Source organism: Mustela nigripes, chromosome 3 (assembly GCF_022355385.1).
Source record: "Mustela nigripes isolate SB6536 chromosome 3, MUSNIG.SB6536, whole genome shotgun sequence".
In the NCBI taxonomy this organism is placed as follows: Eukaryota; Metazoa; Chordata; class Mammalia; order Carnivora; family Mustelidae; genus Mustela; species Mustela nigripes.
Window position 1 is genome coordinate 196,873,539 of NC_081559.1, and position 19,243 is coordinate 196,892,781.

Below are 19,243 nucleotides of genomic sequence, written 5' to 3' on the forward strand. Positions count from 1 at the left end.
TTTTTAGTTGTGGTAAAAAAACAACATAAAAGTTACCACCCTATTTTATGTGTATAGTTCAGTGGCGTTAAATACATTTAAGTCGTTACACATATTCGCGTAGTCGCCGGTCTCCTGGAGTTTTTAATCTCGCAGTCTGAAACTTGGTCCATATTAAATAGGAACCCCCCGTACTCCCTTCCCCAGAGCCCTGGTAACCACTGTTCTGCTTTCCGGTTTTCTGTGACTTCGACTACTTTGGATATCTGTACAAGAAGAATCACACAGTGTGTGTCTTTGTGACTGGCTTATTTCACTCAATGTTGCGTCTGTGTTGTCCATGCTGTAGCATTTAACAAGACTTCCTTCCTTTCTGGGGATGAGCAGTGCTCCATTATATGTTTATACCACATTGTGTTTATCTGTCTACCCACACTGGACACGGGGGTCACCTCTACCTCTTGGTTATTGTGAATAACGCTATGAATAAGGGATGTGCAAATATCTCGTTGAGACCCTGTTTTCAGTTCTTTTGAAACTATACACTGAGATTACACACACACACACACATCGAGAAGTGGGATTGCTGAATCATATGGTGATTCTAATTTTAATTTTTTAAAAAGATTTTTATTATTTATTTGACACAGAGAGAGCACAAGTAGGCGGAGCGGCAGGCGGAGGGAGGGAGAGGAGGAAGCAGGCTCCTCGCTGAGCAGGGAGCCCGATGCGGGGCTCGATCCCATGACTCTGGGATCACGACCTGAGCCGAAGGCAGACGCCCAACCAACTGAGCCACCCAGGTGCCCCTAATTTTAATTTTTCTTTAAAGATTTTCTTTATTTATTTGACAGAGAGAGAAGGAGCACAAGCAGGGGGAGTGGGAGAGGGAGAAGCAGGCTTCCCGCCAAGCAGGGAGCCCGATGAGGGGCTCAATCCCAGGACCCTGGGATCATGACCTGAGCTGAAGGCAGACGCTTAAGGGCTGAGCCACCCAGGCGTCTCTAAATTTAGTTTTTTAGGCGCCACCATGCTGTTTTCCTTATTGGCTACATTGTTTTCCAATCCCACGGACAGTGTCCAAGGGTTCCTATTTTTCCACATCCTCACGAACACTTTTTCTTTTCCCGTTTTTTTGGTTTTTTGTTTGTTTGGGGGGTTTTTTTTGTTTCTGTTTTTGGTTTTTGTTTTTGGAGTTTTCTTGCCATACTAATGGGCACGAGGTGGTATCTCATCCTTGTCATGATTGGATTTGAAATGGGCTTTTGATCATATCATTGGGTTCCCAGGTGTCGCTGGGGCAGTCAACTATCTTTCAGTGAAATTTACTAGATGAGAAAAATGTCTTTTATATTTAGCCACTATATCCCATTTCTAGGGTTTTTTCTTTATTTGTCAACCCAGATTTTCATCCAGAATTTTTCTTCATTCAAGAAAACTTTCATTAGGGGCGCCTGGGTGGCTCAGTGGATTAAGCCGCTGCCTTCGGCTCAGGTCATGACCTCAGTGGCCGTGTTCGGGCTCTCTGCTCAGCAGGGAGCCTGCTTCCCTCCCTCTCTCTGCCTGAATCTCTGCCTACTTGTGATCTCTCTCTCTGTCAAATAAATAAATAAAATCTTTAAAAAAAAAAAACTTTCATTAATATTTTTTGTAGTTCAGGGACACCTGGGTGGCTCAGATGATTAAGCGTCTGCCTTTGGCTCAGGTCATGATCCTGGGGTCCTGGGATCGAGTCCCGAATTGGGCTCCCTGCTCAGTGGAGAGCCTGCTTCTCCCTTTGCCTGTGGCTCACTTGCTCTCTCACTGTCTCCCTCTCTCTCTGACAAATAAGTAAAATCTTTAAAAATTATATTTTTTGTAGTTCAAGTCTACAGGTGTTATATACTCTCAGCTTTTGTCTGAAAACGTATTGTCTTCATTTTGGAAGGATATTTTCTCTGAGTATATAACTCTAGATTGGCAGTGTTTTTGTTTTGATTTGTGTATTTTTTATTTTCTTTTTAGCACATTAAGGATGTCCTTGCTTTGTCATCTGGCTTGAAATTGTTTTCTGACAAGAATTCTGTGGTTATAGTTATTTTTGTTCCCCCCTTTATTAATTTTTTGGGATAATTTTAGTATTTTTAATCACTTTTTCAGCAATTTAGTTATCATATGCTCCCTTTGGCTTTTCATTATGGCTCCCTATGTGTTTTTCCTATTTAGGTTTCATTTAAATTCCTGGATTTGGGTGCCTGGGTGGCTCAGTAGGTTAAGCTGCTGCCTTCGGCTCAGGTCATAATCTCAGGGTCCTGGGATCAAGTCCCACATTGGGGTCTCTGCTCAGCAGAGAGCCTGCTTCCCTCTCTCTCTCTCTCTCTCTCTCTGCCTGCCTCTCCATCTACTTGTGATCTGTCTCTGTCAAATAAATAAATAAAATCTTAAAAAAATAAATAAATTCCTGGATTTGTGAGTGTGTTGCTTTTCCTTCAAATTTGCAAAATTTTCAGCCATTACTCTCTCAAATATACTTTCTGCATCGCTCTATTCTCTTGATACTTTCTCAAAGGTTCTTCAATTTAATTTTTTGCCCCTGTTTCAATTTGGATAGTTCCTATTGTTGTGTCTTCAAGTTCACTGATATCTCTTCTGCTGTTAAGTCCATCCAGTGAGTTTTAAGTTCAGATCACTTAACTTCTAGAAATTCCACTGAGTTATTTCTTATAAGTTCTCATCTCATATTCATGTTTTCCTTTAAATCCATGAGCATACGTGTAATAGCTGTTGCTTTGAGTCATTGCCAATTCCGTCATCTCTGTCATTTATGGGTCTAGTTCTATCAACTGATTTGTTTCCTGGATATGAGTCATGTGTTCCTCCTTCCTCACAAGCCTTGTAACTTTTTTATTCAGGTGAAATGGACAGAAAATTACATTAAAGTATACCTCTCAGTGGCATTCCACACATTCACAATGCTTTGTAACCACCACTTCTGTCACAAAACATTGGCATCACCCTCAAGGGAATCCTGTTTCCATTAAGCAGTCACTATCCATCCCCCTTCCCTAACTCCAGGAAGCTGCCAATCTGCTCTCTCTGTCGACGTACCTATTATAAATGTTTCATGTGAGTCGAATCATGTACGTGATCTTCTGTCTGTGACCTCTTTCACCCAGTGCGGCATCTCTGAGGCGCAGCACGTTGTACTACGTAGCATACCTTCAGTCCTTCTTGGGGCTGAATTCATTCTACTGTGTGGATAGACCGCCTCTTGCTTACCCATTCCCCACTTGGTGGACACTCGGGTTGTTTCCACTTTTTGGCTTTTGTGAATGTTAAGAACACTTGTGCGCAAGTACTTGTTTGAACACCTGCCTCCTGGCAGTCTCTCTCCTTTGCTGTCCTGCCCGCTGCTTCCTGGTGCTGTGTTCAGTAAACTCCTGTCTCCTTTGTTCTGTCCTTGGTAAATGGTTTCCCGGCCACACCCGTGGCCTCCACCTGATGTAGTCCCCTCACAGAATTTCATGAATCTTTGATTGCATTAATGATGTTCATTAATCACTTCATGTGTTGTGGACCATTTGTATATCTTCTTCAGAGCTGTGTCTAATCAAATTCTTTGCCCATATTTTTAGTTGGGTAAATCTAGTCACTTTTAAAAAAATTATTATTTTAAGGAGCCTCCACACCCAGCGTGGAGCCCAATGCTAACTCACAATCCTGAGGTCAAGACCTGGGCTGAAAACAAGAGTTGGAAGCTTAGCCTACCGAGCCACCCAGGCGCCCCAATCTAGTAACTTTTTATGACATTCTGGATGCTGGATATTTTGAATTTTCTGTTACTGAGTGTTGTTTTCTTGGTGTTTCCCTTTAAAGAACATTGGCGCTTTTAGGCCGGTAGTTAGGTGATGTTTGTAGCGTCCTGTCCCTTTTAAGGCTTGTTCACACTCATGATGGGTGTGCAATAGACTTTAGAGCTCGCTTAGTCGCTGTCTGGGGGCTCTCCTGACAGGACCCTGGATGCTGTGGGGGTCCAGGGGGTCCTGCAGGACCAGCCAGGATGGTCCTCGGCTTCATGGAGGATAGAAATCAAACAGGAGCCAGCAGGACGTGAAAGCAGGACTATTGATAAAGAGCAGATACAGAGCATCTGGGAGATTCAGGAAGGAATGGAGCATGAGTTGAGTCTTCGGGAAATTTTTTTTTTTTTTTTTAAATCAAGGATGATGGCCTGGTCTACTTGTCCCCCCAGGCTTCCAGGACGTGGTCAGAACAAAGATGAAAGCTCAGGTGGGAGCCAGGAGGCCTCGGCAGGGAGGTGTGAGGCCCTGGCTGTCTGGGATATGCATATGATGACTTGTCCGCTGATTCTTACCTGGTCCCTCCCTAGGCACTCTCTGTTCCAGAGAAATCATGGACTCCTTGTCCCTTACAAGGAGGACATATACTCCTTGTATTCAGAGGCCTGGATGAAATGGGGGTGCAGGTCCTAGCAAGAATCCAAGCAGGAACAGAGCAAAAAGCAGATTTTTATGGAGTCCTTGAGTTTCCCCATGGCAGACCGGTGGAAATCTTCCCCAACTCTTCCCTGACACAGAGCTGGCACCGAAGTCAAGAGGTTGTTTGCTCCTGGTTTCCCAAGACCACAGCCCTGCCCTGCCTGTTGTCCAGTTCATAGAAAGTCGTTTTGCACGTTTGGTCCAGTTTTCCGGCCGTTTTCTGGGGGAGGACATCGTGTCCAGCGCTGGATACTCTTCGGGGCCAGAAGACCGGCCCCTCCCACCTTGCTTCTCTGCGCATCCTCCAGCTCTACACCGAGACACAACCTTGTACTTACAGAGCAGGATTCGGGTAACTTGGGCCCAAGTGTACACCCTTGGGAGCTTCACCACGATTAGCCCCTTCTGCACCGAGGTTCCAGCGCCTCGAGCCCACCGCAGGCGCCGCCGCTGAGCCGCGGACGGCATCCCCGCGGGTCAGTGCGAAGGGCCGGTGCCCGGAAGCGTGGGTCCCTGGAGATGTCGCGCGCACCCGGTGGCTCCTACAGCGTCTTTCCTCCTGCGCCGCCGGACGCCTTGGCCGCGTTTCGGTGTCCGTCCCTCTGTGTCCGTCGCGTGCGCGCCCCTGGACTCAGAGCTGCGGGCGGCGTTCGCGTGCGGTTCCGCGGGGCCGACGCTGCGGTTCCCCGGGCAGACGCCCGCGCTCAGCACGCGGGGTTCGCGCTCGCACTCCGCCCGCCTCCGGCCGCCCCGCCCGAGAGGCCCCTCCTGCGGCGCCCCGGCCCCTGGCCCGCTCGCTCCTAGGGGGCGGGGACGCGGGAAGGCGGGAGGCGGCGGGAAGAGCGGCCCGGCCGAGGGCGCCCCGCGAACGCACGCCCCTCCCCCGCCGCCGGGCTTCCGAGGCCGCCGGGGGCGCGGCGGGGGCGCGGGCGGGGCTAGGAGCCGGGTGGGCGGGGCGCTGGGTGGGGCCTGGGCCGCACACCCCGCCCCACCCTGGCGCGGCGCAGACGCAAGGCGGGGCGGTCTCCAAGGCAACCGGATTCAACAGTTCGAGCCTCGCGGGCGTCCGGAGGCCTCCCGGCGCCCACCCGAAGGCATGTGCGCGGCGGAGGTGGACCACCACGTAGCCCAGCGATACCTGCTCAAGAGGCGGCTGGGGAAAGGGGTGAGCCCGGCCACCTGCGGGGCGGGGGCAGGTCCCGTGGGAGGTCTGTCTCTCCGACGCTGCCGGGGGTCCTGGGCTCGCTACCAGTTTTCTCCACCGACTGGAGGGTGGCCTTGCGCAAGCCACCGAGCCCGTCGGGCCTCAGCTTCCTGTAACGGGGTTCTAACGGTGCCTACTTCCAGGGGGCCCACAGAGGTCTCAGGCCGGTGGGACCCTGGACAGATCCCCTCCCCAGACCCCACCGAGCGTCCCCTGCTCCCAGCTGCCACTTCTGGTGCCCATAGGACACTCCAAGGAGACTGGGCCCATCATTCCTGTCGCTGAGGGCGATGGGTGGATCCCAAGCCTGGCCCAGGAAGGGACTGAGTAGGTAGATGGGCATGGAGTGCAAGCCAGGACCTTGTATGAGCAAACGTGCATTTGTGAATGTGTGTGAGAGCCTGTGGGATTGTGTGTAAAGAGTGTATGTGAGGGGCGCCTGGGGGGCTCAGTGAGTTAAGCCTCTGCATTCGGCTCAGGTCATGATCTCAGGGTCCTAGGATCTCTGCTCAGCGGGGAACCTGCTTCGCCCTCTCTCTCTGCCTGCCTCTCTGCCTACTTGTGATCTCTCTGTGTCAAAAAAAAAAAAAAAAAGAGTGTATGTGAAGGTGGGTGACTGGGTGTGTAATGGGGGAGGAAAGAAACAATGTTCCAAACAGTGCACACAGCAAGTGCAAAGGCCCTGCGGCAAGGACCTACTGGCTGTGAGGAAAGAGCAGAGTTGGTACAACCTGGATACGAGTGACTGAGGGGGGGATCTGATCACCTGTGCCTTTGGGAAACTGCAAGGGCTTCTACTAAGCACGACATAGAGGGTGGTAGCAGCCTTTGGCGCCACAAGTTACCCTGTCTGGTCTGGAGGATGGACGGTGGTGCAGGCTAAGGAGACCAGTTAAGAGCTCAGTGTACTGATCCAGACAGGAGATGTGGGAGAGTCAAGGGGCTCAGACCAGATGGTAGCACGATGGTAGCAAGTAGTCGGATTCCGACACATTCGGAGTGTAGAGCCGGTAGGATTTGCTGAGAGGCTGGAGGGGTGTGAAAGAGGATCAGCGGGCCCAGAAAAGGTTTCCTCGCCCGTCCACAATCTCCCATCTGTGACCTTATTTCTTTCTGGGGTCTTGCTTCCTGTCACCCTCCTCTGGAAGACGCCGGGGTCCTGGGCAGCAGGCTTAGCAGCCCGCCACTGCAGGGACCTCCTCGCCCAGAGCCACAGCCCCTCACCACACCCTCATCCCTCCCAGGAGCCAGAGCAGGCAGGAGGAGCAGTCTGGTGGGCAGGGGAGGGGGCAGGAGGCTGGTTCTGCGCCCGGCAAGCTGACCAGCCTTCTTGCAGGCCTATGGCATCGTGTGGAAGGCAGTGCATAGGAGGACTGGCGAGGTCGTGGCCATCAAGAAAATCTTCGACGCCTTTAGAGATAAGACGGATGCGCAGGTGAGTGACTGCAGAAGAAGAGTGAGAAGGACAAGGGCGGGCTGTGGGGGCGGCGCCCTGCTGCTTGGAGCCTGGTAGCTCGGTCACAGTGGGTCTCTGTCACTGCTCAGAGCACTATCTGCTCGGTGGCCCTGTGGTGCAGTGGTCTGCGCAATGAGCATCAGTCCCCATGGAGCCTTCCAACATCCAAACCCGCTCTCATATTTCTGTCTCATTCCAGAGAACGTTCCGGGAAATCACGCTGCTCCAGGTAAGTGGCCAGGGCCATCTGACCTCCTCCCCAGGTGCAGCTGCTTCAAACGAGGGGGGAAGCACACAGCCCCAGGTTCTCTCCTTAGGAACTGGGGGACCATCCCAACATCATCCGCCTCCTGGATGTGATCCGGGCGGAGAATGACAGGGACATTTACCTCGTGTTTGAGTCTATGGGTGAGTGCGGCCTTGCTCAGCCCTGGTGCTGGGCCCTCCCAGGGCCTGCCCCCCTTTTTATGTCCCTCTGCTGCCCAGGCCACCACAGGGGCCAGCTGGGACAGTTCCTTGGTGCCCGAGGACAAACCACGGGCGTGTGTCAGCGCCGGGGCCTGGCAGTGACCACCTTGAGCCCATCTCTACAAGGCTCCTGCTTTCTCCACCACTTGCAGCTATATTTTCCTTTTTCTACCTATTTTATAAAACAAAGTGACAGGAAATAAAGTATTAAACATAACCCCACAGACTTTTATTGCTACACCAACCAAGGCAGCCAACAGGCCTGAGAAGCTGGCCGGAACCACTAAGTGTGTGTGCCCAGGACAGCGTCAGGGACAGGGCTGCAAGGGAGGCCAGTGGGACCTGAGGGCTGCGGCCACGGGAGCGGTCCAGCGGGGGGCAGACCTGTGCCCTCTTCCCAGGCCCCCGGGCTGACCCGCATGCTCCCCTAGACACAGATCTGAACGCCGTCATCTGTAAGGGCAGGCTGCTGAAGGACACCCACAAACGCTACATCATCTACCAGCTGCTGCGGGCCACCAAGTTCATCCACTCGGGACATGTCATCCACCGGGACCAGAAGGTGCCCCCCGTGCTCCATTCGTGGGCCCCGTCACCCCCACCGTGCGCACCCACCCCTGACAGAGCTCAGCCCACCTCCTCCCTTGCAGCCGTCCAACGTTCTCCTGGACTCCAGCTGCTTGGTGAAGCTCTGCGACTTCGGTCTCGCCCGCTCCCTTGGTGACCTCCCTGAGGGGCCTGAGGGCCAGGCCCTGACAGATTACGTGGCCACGCGCTGGTACCGGGCTCCCGAGGTGCTGCTGTCCTCCAGCTGGTAAGAGCATCACTCCCCCCCACACTCCTACCCTCACCGTCCGCTGCAGCACCCCTGTAGCCTCCCACTCAGCCGGGGCCCCCCAGGCTTCTTGGGCCCCCACGTGCGCCCTCACCGGCTCCCTTCCAGTGCCCCAGACCCTGCCCCCTTGATTGTGTCTCCTCCACGTCTGCCTCCAGGGTCCCCTCCCCATGCGTGCACCCTGTCCTGCCCCAGGTACACCCCCGGGGTGGACATGTGGAGTCTGGGCTGCATCCTGGGAGAGATGCTGCGGGGAAGGCCCCTGTTCCCAGGCACGTCCACGCTGCACCAGCTGGAGCTCATCCTGGAGACCATCCCGCCGCCGTCCAAGGAGGGTGAGTGTGAGCAGGGCCCTGCGGGGCATCAGGGAGTCTGAGGGTCAGCACACAGAGCTGTAGGGGACAGCACGGGACCGGCCAGGACTGGTGGTGAGGAGGCTGGGGATGAAAGGGAGGGGAAGGGTCCAGAGCCTCGGGAAGACTGGAAAGGGCGGGACCTACACAAGGTAGGCCTGGGGAGGAGCTACAGGTCCCTGAGGGCCAAGCAGTGCCCATAAAGGGTCCAGCTGGGTCAGGACAGGAGCTGGGGCTGGCGGGAGCAGGTCCAGCAGCTGTGCAGGGAGCAGGCAGCAGAGGGTTGGGGGAGAGGTGGCGGGAGATAGCAGTGAGGGTCAGGTAGTCTAGGGAGTCCTTCCTCTTCCCTGGGGGGCGTGGGGAGCAGGGCAAAAGAGAGGGGAAGAACCAGGTGGGGGGAGCCCTATTGTCTTCCCCTGAGTCTCTGCTTTCCCGGGTGGAGGGGGAAGGGGTCCTTCCATGGAGGAGGGAATGCCCAGATGTGGAGCGCGTGTGCAGGAGCGGGAGGGGAAAACTGTGCTAGGGCAGGCACATGTAGCAGGAATCTAGGCATTCCAGCTCACAGTCCTGCCAGACCGCCCAAGCCTGGAAAGGCAGGCACCCCCCAGGGCAGGAAGAGACCGCTGGCCCCCGACCTCCCTGAGTGGTCCCCCCGGACCAGGCGCTCCCGGTCCCACCCCATGTTCCGTCCACCCACCTGCAGACCTCCTGGCTCTTGGCTCAAGCTACAGTGCCTCGATCCTGCCCTGCCTACGGGCCTGGTGAGTGGCGATGCTTGCTTAGAGCCTGGCTCTGTTACTCTTCCTCTCAGCTTGTGGGCCCGTCCGCCAGGCCGGACCTGGACCCTGGGCTTCTGATGGCGCTCCCACAGCCGGCGATTTGGTTGCACTAATAATGAGGAACCTTCAGCATCCCCCAGCATGGCTGGAGGTGTGGGGAGGCCCACAGGAACGCAGCAGGGCTTGGAGAGGAGGGGACCGAAGCAAGGCGGGCAGGGATCTCGCCCCTTGCCAGGCTGCCTGAGGGTGTTGCATGGGGACGGAGAGGCACCAGGTTGGTTAAGGGCTGCTTGGGCAGAGGGTCAGGGTCCGAACTGGAGCTGCCACAGATATGGGTGTGGGAGCAGCCTGCACCTGGAGAGGGGACAGTAGCGGGCACCCGCAGGCCACGGCAGCCGCTGGACACCCTCCTGCCGCCAGACACACCCCCGGAGGCCTTGGATCTCCTCAGGGGCCTCCTGGTATTTGCCCCGGACAAGCGGCTCAGCGCAGCCCAGGCACTGCAGCACCCCTACGTGCAGAGGTAGGGGTGGGGCCCGGGTGGGGTGCAGAGGGCAGGGTGCCGCGGGCCAGCTCCTCCCTTGCTGGGCTGGATGTTGGGTCGCGGATCTGCGCTGGACTGGAGAGACGGGAGGGTCCCGCTTCTGCCACGCCGGCCTCGCTGGCTCGCCGCAGGTTCCACTGCCCGGCCCGTGAGTGGACCCTGGATTCGGCTGTGCGGCTCCCAGTGCTCGAAGGAGTTCAGCTCTCAGCCCCCGAGTATCGCAGCCGCGTCTATCAGGTGCTGTGGCGGCGACCACTAAGACCCCCCATCCGCGCTCACCCTCGAGCCCCTCCCCTGCCTCAGCGGCCCCCTGACCCTCTACACCAGCGCGGTGCACCCCTGAGCGCCCCTCCGTCTCCGCAGATGATCCTGGAGCGCAGGGCCAACAGCCGGGTCCCCAGAGAGAAAGGCGTGGGGGGCACACCCCCGGGCGCAGAGCCCGGCGCCCCCCCGCCCCAGGCGCACCTGCTCAGAGCCAGCGCCGCCCCTCCGCCCGCCCCGGGCTCTTCCACGCGGAACCCCGGACGCAGACCTCAGAGCGGCCCGACTCAGCGGGCCGCGCCGGGTGTGTGACCTTCGACTGCCTCCCCGCACCGGGCGCGGCCCCTGCCCCTTCCGCGTGGAGCCACCGAGCGTCCGCTGCGCCAGACTAACCCCGGGGGTTGATCTTCCGACCCCACAGACGTTGCCTGCGGAGCCAAGAACCTTCCGCGGCAGAACTCGGCCCCCCTGCTCCAGCCTCCGCCCCCACGAGGTCTCGGGAGAGGGGAGAGGCCCCCTGGGGCGACGCCGGAGGCCCCCTCGGCCCCCTCGTGGGTAGGTCAGTCCGGGAGGGTGCCTCTCAATCCCTTCTGAGGGCCGGGCAGTGACCCGGTGGCGCGCCCCTTCCCAGGTGAAGCCCAGTGGCAAGGGGGCGGCGCCCTCCCTCGCCAGGCAGGCCGCCGCCCAGGTGGCCATCCAGGCCCTAGTCCGGAGCGACGGGAACCCGGGCCGAGAGCTGCGCGCCAGCGGCGCGCGACGGGTGAGCTCCCGGGCCGCCCGTCCTTCCCGCCCCCTTCGGCCGCGTCGGGACCCTCCCCTCCCTCTGGTCCCGCCCCTCACGCCGCCCCTGGACCGTGTGCAGGTCCCTCGCGGGCTTCCCGCGGACGGCCGGCCCGAGCCCCGGCCGGGCCGGAGGATGTTCAGCGCCTCGGCCTCGCAGGGGGTCCAGGGCGCCGCAAGGGCGGCGCTCGGGGGCTACTCTCAAGCGTACGGTACCGTCTGCCGCTCGGCACTGGGCCGCCTGCCGCTGCTCCCGGGTCCCCGCGCCTAAGCCGCCCCACCGGCCTTCAGACCGGCTCTTCCGCTCAGCCCGTGCCCCTTGCCCAGTTCCCTGCCCCTCTCCCAGCCCGATTTACGCCCCAGTCCCCCACGCCACCGGTTCACCTTTCTGCCTGGCCACATCCTCGAGATCCAGGGGGCTTGTCCAGGCCTTCCCGCAGCGCGGTGGGTGAGGTTCCCACCCATTGCCAATCACACCCTCCAATAAATTCGTGTCCGTCCCCAGCCTGCCTGCCTATCTTCTGTTCTCAGTGGGGACTCCCTCCGAGGTCACACCACCCCTTCCCTGGAAACCACCCCCTTCAGAGGACCCCCATGTCTAGTACAGAGCCCACGAGAAGCTGCGCGGCTCCTGTCGGCCCAGTGCTGTCCCTGGAGGCTCACACCAGCACCGACTGGCCGAGGGGGCTCCTCAGGGCCAGCTTCCCATCCTCTCTCCACAGATGGTCTGGGGCCTGCCTGGTGCCAGGGCACCATCAGAGGGACAAGGCTGTCCTCAAGTTGCTCGGTGGGGGGGGACTTGTGCACCTGCTGCCTCAGTGCAAACCATCACGTGACCACACTTGCGGCTCTGAGCCAGAGTAAAAAGTGGAGAGGACAGATAGGGCAGTGCCCCAGGTTCCAGCCCCTGACTGTGATCACTGTGCTCTTGGCCACCAACAGTGACTGGCAGCTAATCTGTCCTGGTAAGGGGTGGGTCCAGGACGGTGGGAGCTGGCCCCGGGGGACACCTGTCTCATGGTCCCAGGTGAGCCGTGCACCACACCTGACCTCCCGGCAGGCGCTGGAACACAGGCCATTTCCCAACTGCTGGCTGGAGCTCACGGTCTACAGGATGTGGGCTGTGCTGTGCTGGGGGCTGGGCTGCCAGGAGCGGGAGCTCTGCGCACCTGTGAAAGCTGCCCACGGCTGCTAGAGGCGCAGGTGGGAAGGGCAGAGGGTGGGCCCAGACCAGGTGGCTGCGAGCAATGGGGCAAGCAGGCGAGGACTGGGGAGGGAGCCCAAAGAGGAAGTGAGAGTTGATGGCCCGGTCCTGGGCTGGAGGTGAGCCAGTCGGAAGACCGGTGGCTGGTGGGGGGGGGGGGCGGTGAGGGCTGAGTTCCCAGAGCCTGAGGCATAGCCACCAGGTGATGGATGAAGGGGAGGGAAGGAACCCCATAGCCCAGAGAGGGGCAGGTGGGGCCCCAGGAAGCCCGGCCCTGCGAGGGGGGTCGCAGAATGGCTGAGAGACCTGGACACCTGCGCACCGGTGACTGGAGGGGCTTGGTGACCAGGAGCTTCCGGCAGGGTGTGCCTATACGGAGGGCGGGCAGAACTGGAAGTGGGAGCGGCAGACTAAAGCAGTTCGCCTGTGCGGGGAAGCAGGTCCTGGGAGGGTGCGAAGACGGAGAGTCTCCTGGGTCAGATGTGGTCACAGGTGATGGCAGTACAGGTGTGCAGGGGGTGGGGCGGGAGTCTCTACTGCTCCCCGCAGGGGTGGTGCCATCCAGAAGGAAATCCGAGTTCCCAAGACTAACGTTTGCCATGTATTAACTGGGGGTATCTATATTTAGGAATGTGTTGTGTTTTATTGTTAACAACAAGATGTGCAGAATGACATTTGACACGTGTTATTCAGCACGTGGAGGACACAGACCAGGGCTGCGCTGAGACATGCAAAAGTGAACGGGTCAGCAAGTGCCTCTAGGCCGAGGGACATGGGAGAGCGTCTGGCTCCTCGGTGACCTCCTCCGCCTGACCCACAGTGCCCCCCAGCCCCCCGTCACCCTTCTCCAGGGGCCTGGAGTCAGAACCGCCACCTCGGCTCAGCAGCCTCGTTCCTTAAATCCTTTCCCAGGCTGAGCGACTGCCATTTCTTATTCTTAAACCCAAAAAAAAAAGTTGCAGAAATACTAATTTCCCAATGCTACTAGCACTTACAGCGGGGCGCTTCCTAAGCATTTGGTGTCAAAATGTTATTCCAATCAAAGTCACTGTCCGGAGGAGAGAGATACAGAAACAAAACTTCCATTTTGCAGGTTGGTGACAAAGAAGGAAGGATCCAGAACAGGGAACGTGAAGCGGTCCTGCACCACCGCACGGACCCTTCCCCTCGCCCAGTCAAGCACAAGCCTCCATCCAGACCTGGCTTCCGAGTGTTACAAACGCCAACGCTCCCAGCTCTTCAGCCCTTGCTGGGGGCTGGGGTGCTGGCTGGAGCCCCACAGGAAGAGCCACCAGGTCGGCCTCAGTTCTGGCAGGACGGTCTCTCAGGAGTCCCCTGGGCACCCCGCCGTCAGCAACCCCCTGGACTGTGCTTCCTGAGACGGACCCCCTTTGGGTCTGGGTGTATCCCACTGCCATCACCAGCCGCCTGAACCACTCTGCTCCCCCTGCAGTGAACGGCCACTGAGAAGGGTGCCAGGAGGCAGAGAGGCCAGGAGGAGGAATGCAAGCGGGGCAGGAAGCAAGCCTGGAGCCGCGGGGTGCAGGGGAGATGCCGGCCAGGGGGAGAGAGAGAGAGGCTGGGCTGCCCGCACACAGGAAAGCCGCAGCAGTGGCAAAGCAGCCGGGCGAGGGGCGGGGCAGTGAGCAGAGGAGAGTCCTGAGACACGGAAGCCCTGAGATCTGGGGCCCCCAAAGATGGGGGACTAAGGCACAAAAAGATGGGCCCCCGAAAGGGTGGGGACCTAAGGCACAAAAAGATCAGGACCTGAGGTGAATGCAGGTCTCAAGGGGCCCTGAAGCCCAGAGATGGTGGACAGGGATGCTACAAAGGGAACGGCTGGGGCCCTGCGGCAGGGGTGGAGCTGGAGGAGTAAGGCATGGCATGAGGGAGGGGCCGGGCCGGGCCGGGCCAGCAGCTGGGTGAGGGCCGGGTGCCGCCGCGCTAAACCACCGCCGCTTCCCAACCGCGTCCTTGGGAGCTCCAGGCACCCTGCCTGGTGGTGGGCAGTGAGGTGGGCGCCCGGTCGGGGGCTGGGGGACCAGGGGGCTCACTTCTTTTTGAAAGTGCCCAGGATCCTGGGCACAAACTTGCCCACCTTGCTGTCCCTCGTGTCGTCCTCCGCCGGGCCCTCCCCCGCCCCTGCGGCCCCAGCCTCTTCCTTTTTGCAGAAGACCTCAAAGCGGCTGTAGACGCGCTTCTCCTTGCGCATGCTCTCCATGCGGCGCAGCAGCCGGTCGCGGTCCTCCGCGCTGGCGGGCAGGGTACGGCTCAGTCTACCTTGGGTCCCCAGGCTGTCCGAGCGGAAGATGGCAGAGCATTTGTCCTTGTCGGACATGTCCGGAGCCAGGCCGCCAGCAGCTGGGGAGCGGCCCAGTTCAGGACTGCTGTGAGCCAGGCCCGGGGCCGCCGCAGGGACTCCGCGGTGTTTCTGGCCGTGGGCGCTAATCTGCTCCAGAATGGCTTTTGTGTCATCCCGCAGGTTGCTGCTGTACAAAGCGTTGGCCGTGGCAGAGGCTGTGCGCGCCCTCGGGCCCCGCTCGTCTCCAGTGGCCGCTTCCGTGCTATCCGCCCTCCCCAGGGACGGCCGCCGGGGGCTCTCGGGCTGCCCGTTCTCCTGTGGCGCTGGGAAGCCGCCCTCTTCCTCCGTGCGCCGCTCACCCCTGGGGCTCAGCAGCTGGCGGAGACGTAGTGAGCCCTTGCGCAGGACTTCCATGGGGCCGCCAGCCGTCTCCTCCGCGGTCCCAGTCTTCGGAGACTCCTCGGAGAAGGTAAGGGTCAGGCTGCCCCTGCGCTCGGGCACAGCAGGGACAGGGCTGCCCCTGTGCTCGGGCACAGCGGGGACGGGGCTGCCCCTGCGCTCGGGCACAGCGGGGACGGGGCTGCCCCTGCGCTCGGGCACAGCAGGGACGGGGCTGCCCCTGCGCTCCGGTACAGGGGGGACCGGGCTACCCCTGCGCTCGGGATAGGCCGAGGTGGGGCTTCCTTTTGGCTCAGGGTAAGCAGAGGTGGGGCTCCCTCTTGGCTCAGGGTGAGGTGCCTGGCGGGGCCCATACCCCTCCAGCGGGGGGCTGACCCGCCCTTGTGGGGAGGCGGAGCGGCCTTGCGCAGAGAGAAAGCGAGAGGGCAGCCGGTCGGCACCACTCCGGCCCAGCGTGTCTAGCAGCTGGGCAGCGGTAAGCGTGGCAGCTCCCGGCTGCCTCTCTGCCTCCTGGTGCAGCCGCTGTGCGAAGGAGTCGCGCAAGTCCAGCAGGCAGCTCTCGAGGCTGCGGCGCTCGCCTCCTGCCCCACTGGGCGCCACCGCCTCCTCCCGCCATGCCTGGGACACAACAGCCTTGCTGTGGCTGGTGACTGTGACTGGGGCCCCCGTCCCGCCGGCATCACGCGCCGGGCCCTTGTATTTCTCCAGGAGCTCGGCCACCTTGGTGGAAGTGGCGGAGCGCACGGCATCGCCACCAGGGCCCAGCATCTCGCTGACCGCCTGCTCCTTGTGCAGCAACTGCGCCTTCTCAGTGGTGGCTGCCGTGGCCCCCGTGGCCCCCGTGGCCCCACAGGCGACCTCAGCCTGCGAAGCGCTGAAGATCAGGGAGGAGCGCAGGCGCGAGCTGCGCTGGATCAGCGGGTTCAAGCGGGAGCGGAAAGAGTCCTGCTTGGCCAGACCTGCCTCCTCCAGGCCCTCGCGCTCTGGGTTGTCACCACCGCCGCCGCCAGAGCAAGGCACCAGGCCCTTGGCCGGGAAGGGTGCACGGGAGGCTGAAGGGAGCAGGTCCCCGGGGGCCACTCGGCCCCCGGACACCAGAACGTCGTCTTCATAGGCCTCAGCCTCCATGGGCGCCGGCAGGCCCTCTTCGCCGGTGTCCTCGCCATGGCAACCGCTCAGGTAGGACGCCAGGCGCCAGTGCCGCAGCCCCGCCCGCCCCTCGGGCCCGCCCCTGCGCTCGGGCTCTGCGTCGGAGGCGGCATCCGGGCCCAGCCTCGCCACCGCCTGGCACGGGAAGCGCTGGCCCAGGTTGGGGCGTGGAGCCCCGCTGGGTTCCAGGCCACGGGGCCCGGGCCCCGAGGCGGGGTCTGAGCCGTGGCGCACCTCGCGTGACGCGCTGGACGGCACGTAGTCCAGCCGCTGGTGTCCGTCGGGTCCGAGCTCGGGGAAGCGTGGCCCGGGCCCTAGCGCGAAGTCTTCGTGCTCGGTGAAGCCCGGGCGGCCAGCGCGCAGCTTCTCGAACAGGCCCTGCGGGCGCGCCGGCGCCAGCTGTGGGTCCCACTGGTAATGCTGCTGGTAGAGCTGGTCACGGTGGAAGTGACTGGTCTGGAAGCGGAAGTCGTCCCCGTGGCTGAGGAACGTCTGCCGTGACACCTGCCGCGCGGCCGCGAAGTTCTCCACCGCGCCCGCGCCGTCGGCGGCGGCGTAGCTGTGCCGCTTGAAGGAGTCCATCTCCAGGTGCCGGGCCTGGAAGAAGCCCCGCGGGCCCGCGAGCTCGCCCCCGAGTCCCGTCTCCGCGTCCAGCCGCCGCGACAGCGGCCGCAGCCCGGCGTGCGGCTCCAGGGCTCCGCCCGGCATCCGCACCGGCTCCTCCCGGCGGAAGGCCGACAAGAAGTGGCGGTCGGGGTCGAGGAAGGACGGGAAACCCAGGCCCTCTTCCCGAGGCGGTGGGAACAGGAGGTGCGCTCGTCTGGGGAAGGAGAAGGGGGTCGGCGCCCCGGTCACCTGGCCGCCCATAAGGGGCCCGGCTCCCGCGTACGGAGCCAGCGCGTAAGCGTCCATGCGGGCCAGCGCCCCGGCCGAGGGCACCAGAGGCTCGGACTGTGCGAACAGGATGCGGAACTCCTCATCGAAGCTGGACACCAGCTCGCCCTGGAACACGTGCGCCAGGCTTCGGTGGATCTTCTCGAAGGACCACATGAAGCTGCGGGTGGGGCGGGGGTCAAGTTCAGAGTCAAGGCGAGGGGCGGAGTCGGCGTCAGAGGGGCGGGGCCGAGGGGGGAGGGGTTGGGGCGCGGAAGGCCGCCTGCAGTTGTGGTGGTCTCTCTGCAAGGACCCAGGGGGGCGCCTTGTCAGGGGCTACTGGACCAGGGCTTGGGCAGAGGCGGCCCTTAGGTGGGGAGGTGTCGGGGTTGCGGGCTGGGCGCACCTGTAGCTCCCACTCATCACCACGGCACAGTCCACCAGCAGGAACTTCTCCTTCACGTGGCCCTTGAAGGATTTCCCCGTGCGGCAGTAGTAGGTGGGGCCGGCCACAGTGCGCACGCGCAGGAACTGGCGGGGGGGGGGGGGGGGGGGGGGGGGGGTGCGGAGGGGAGAGGCATTAGGTCTCTGAGGAAGCGCCCTCCACCTCCCTACACCCCTGCCCGGGGTCACTCACGTCCACGTGGTGCAGGTTGACGCGGCACTTGTCGGCCATGTCTAGGAAGTGCTGCGCGTTCATCTCATCCAGGAGGATGTAGACCGGCACGCGGCGTGCCGCCGCCTCCAGCACTTCACCGAGCAGGTCCACGTCTGTGAACATGTCCATCACCACGGCCACCACCTGCGGGGGGGCGGGTCAGGGACCGAGGACAGACCCCTCTGCTGTCCCCACCATTCTCTCACCATTCCTGCCTGCCTGGACGGGCGTCAGATCACCCAGACACCACAGGAGCCAGGAGAACGCCTACCAGAGGGGGTGTGGGGCTGCTGGCAGCCAGGTGACCCATGATGGAGCCCTAGGCAGGCACAGAGCCTCCCTCCTGTTGGGGAAGGGACAAGGCAAATGAAGCCGCACAGCCCGCCCCGGAAGGCGCCACCCAGGCCCTAGCTCTCGGCCCTTCGAGGAGACTGCGCGCCAGGGTGCACAAGGCAGTCTGGAGCCTCTGGCTTCCAGACCTGCTGCCTTCAGCTTCCATGTCTGGTTCCTGTTTGGTGGGGCCAAGCCTGGGTCAAAGGTTCGACTAGAGAGAATTCTCTGAACCCCAAGTCCAAACCAGGAAGGGGGCCCAGCCATCCCAGAGCCCTGGAGTTTCTGGGCACTGGCCACGTAGGGGGGCAGGCAGAACCGCAGCGTGCAATAACCAAACACGTGACCCAGAAAGAAGACAGGAGGGGCGTGGCCAGCCGGCGGGGTGGGGTTTGCCCCCCCCACAACTCCTACTAAGGCTTCAGGGTCCAGCTCAGGCAGCTCCCCCAACTGACCACCCAGCCCGGGAAAGCACACCTGCTGGGCAGAGCGAATCATCCTTCGTGCCTCGTCCTTGATGCTGGGGCTGTCCGGTGGGGGTGGCTGCACCAGTGTGGTGACCTCAGTGCCCTGGAAGCCGAAGGTCAGGGGCCAGCCTAGGTCGAGCTCAGGCACTGCCTGGTCTGAGTTCATGGGCCAGTAGGTGCCCGAGGAGCCATCCATGTCCACGTTGGGGGGGGCTGCCTTCAGGGGGCTCGCGGGCAACATGCTGAGGGGGCCGCAGGTGGCGGCTCACGTGCTCCAGCTCCTCTGGGCACAGGAAGGCAGGTGCCCCTTCGGACGCCAGGAAGCGGCTGTAGGCCTCCGGCCCCCCCCTCGGCCAGGGCATCCAGCGCCAGGCGGTAGTACTCTTTGTAGTGAGGTGGCAGGTACCCGGGAGCCAGCGGGTTGTCCCCCTGCGAGGAGCTCTGGGAGCGACGGGCCATGTCGGGGCCAGGGGCCTGGGGAAGGTGTGAGGAGACATGTTCCTGGAGCAGCAGAACTGGCGCTGCTCCCCCTGACCCTGCCGTGCGTGGACACACACTGTAGCGAGGCCTGTATGTCCTGAGTGGGCTGTGGAGTGCAGGCCACACGTGGAGGCCTTCTGGGCACCCCTGCCCCAGGATGTCCCCTAGCTGGGGGGAGGCCAGCGGGGGACCCAGGTACAGGTGCCCTGGCCCTGTCTCATGTTACTCTGCACGGGGGGGGGGG

At 61.0% G+C, this 19,243-nt stretch overlaps 2 protein-coding genes across 3 annotated transcripts; one reads left to right on the forward strand and one right to left on the reverse strand.

The window, feature by feature from the left end:
* Nucleotides 1-5,398: 5,398 nt before the first annotated feature.
* Nucleotides 5,399-11,637, forward strand: MAPK15 (mitogen-activated protein kinase 15). 2 transcript variants are annotated; one of them, XM_059395311.1, is made up of 14 exons: nucleotides 5,399-5,622; nucleotides 6,998-7,096; nucleotides 7,317-7,346; nucleotides 7,435-7,525; nucleotides 8,017-8,147; nucleotides 8,236-8,399; nucleotides 8,616-8,755; nucleotides 9,477-9,534; nucleotides 10,004-10,075; nucleotides 10,228-10,333; nucleotides 10,460-10,661; nucleotides 10,779-10,912; nucleotides 10,989-11,117; nucleotides 11,220-11,637. In XM_059395311.1, the coding sequence occupies exons 1-14, from the start codon at nucleotides 5,554-5,556 to the stop codon at nucleotides 11,406-11,408; spliced, it is 1,614 nt and encodes a 537-aa protein (XP_059251294.1). In that variant the 5' UTR covers nucleotides 5,399-5,553; the 3' UTR covers nucleotides 11,409-11,637. The 2 variants fall into 2 exon arrangements, with proteins under 2 accessions (XP_059251294.1, XP_059251293.1); XM_059395310.1 differs by having other exon boundaries at nucleotides 5,400-5,622; nucleotides 9,938-10,075.
* Nucleotides 11,638-12,960: 1,323 nt separating this feature from the next.
* Nucleotides 12,961-19,243, reverse strand: FAM83H (family with sequence similarity 83 member H). Its single transcript, XM_059395322.1, is given in 6 exon segments — nucleotides 12,961-17,245; nucleotides 17,471-17,595; nucleotides 17,702-17,866; nucleotides 18,530-18,730; nucleotides 18,732-18,857; nucleotides 18,859-19,243. Coding segments are annotated over 6 exon segments (3,591 nt in total). The 5' UTR covers nucleotides 18,979-19,243; the 3' UTR covers nucleotides 12,961-14,391.

Bases quoted from the DNA above. Each gene is read 5' to 3' on its own strand.
- MAPK15 (XM_059395310.1), top strand. From the start codon at position 5,554: ATGTGCGCGGCGGAGGTGGACCACCACGTAGCCCAGCGATACCTGCTC. The intron at 10,662-10,778 runs GTGTGTGACCTT...CCGACCCCACAG, and splicing joins GACTCAGCGGGCCGCGCCGG to ACGTTGCCTGCGGAGCCAAG. The intron at 11,118-11,219 runs GTGAGCTCCCGG...GACCGTGTGCAG, and splicing joins GCGCCAGCGGCGCGCGACGG to GTCCCTCGCGGGCTTCCCGC.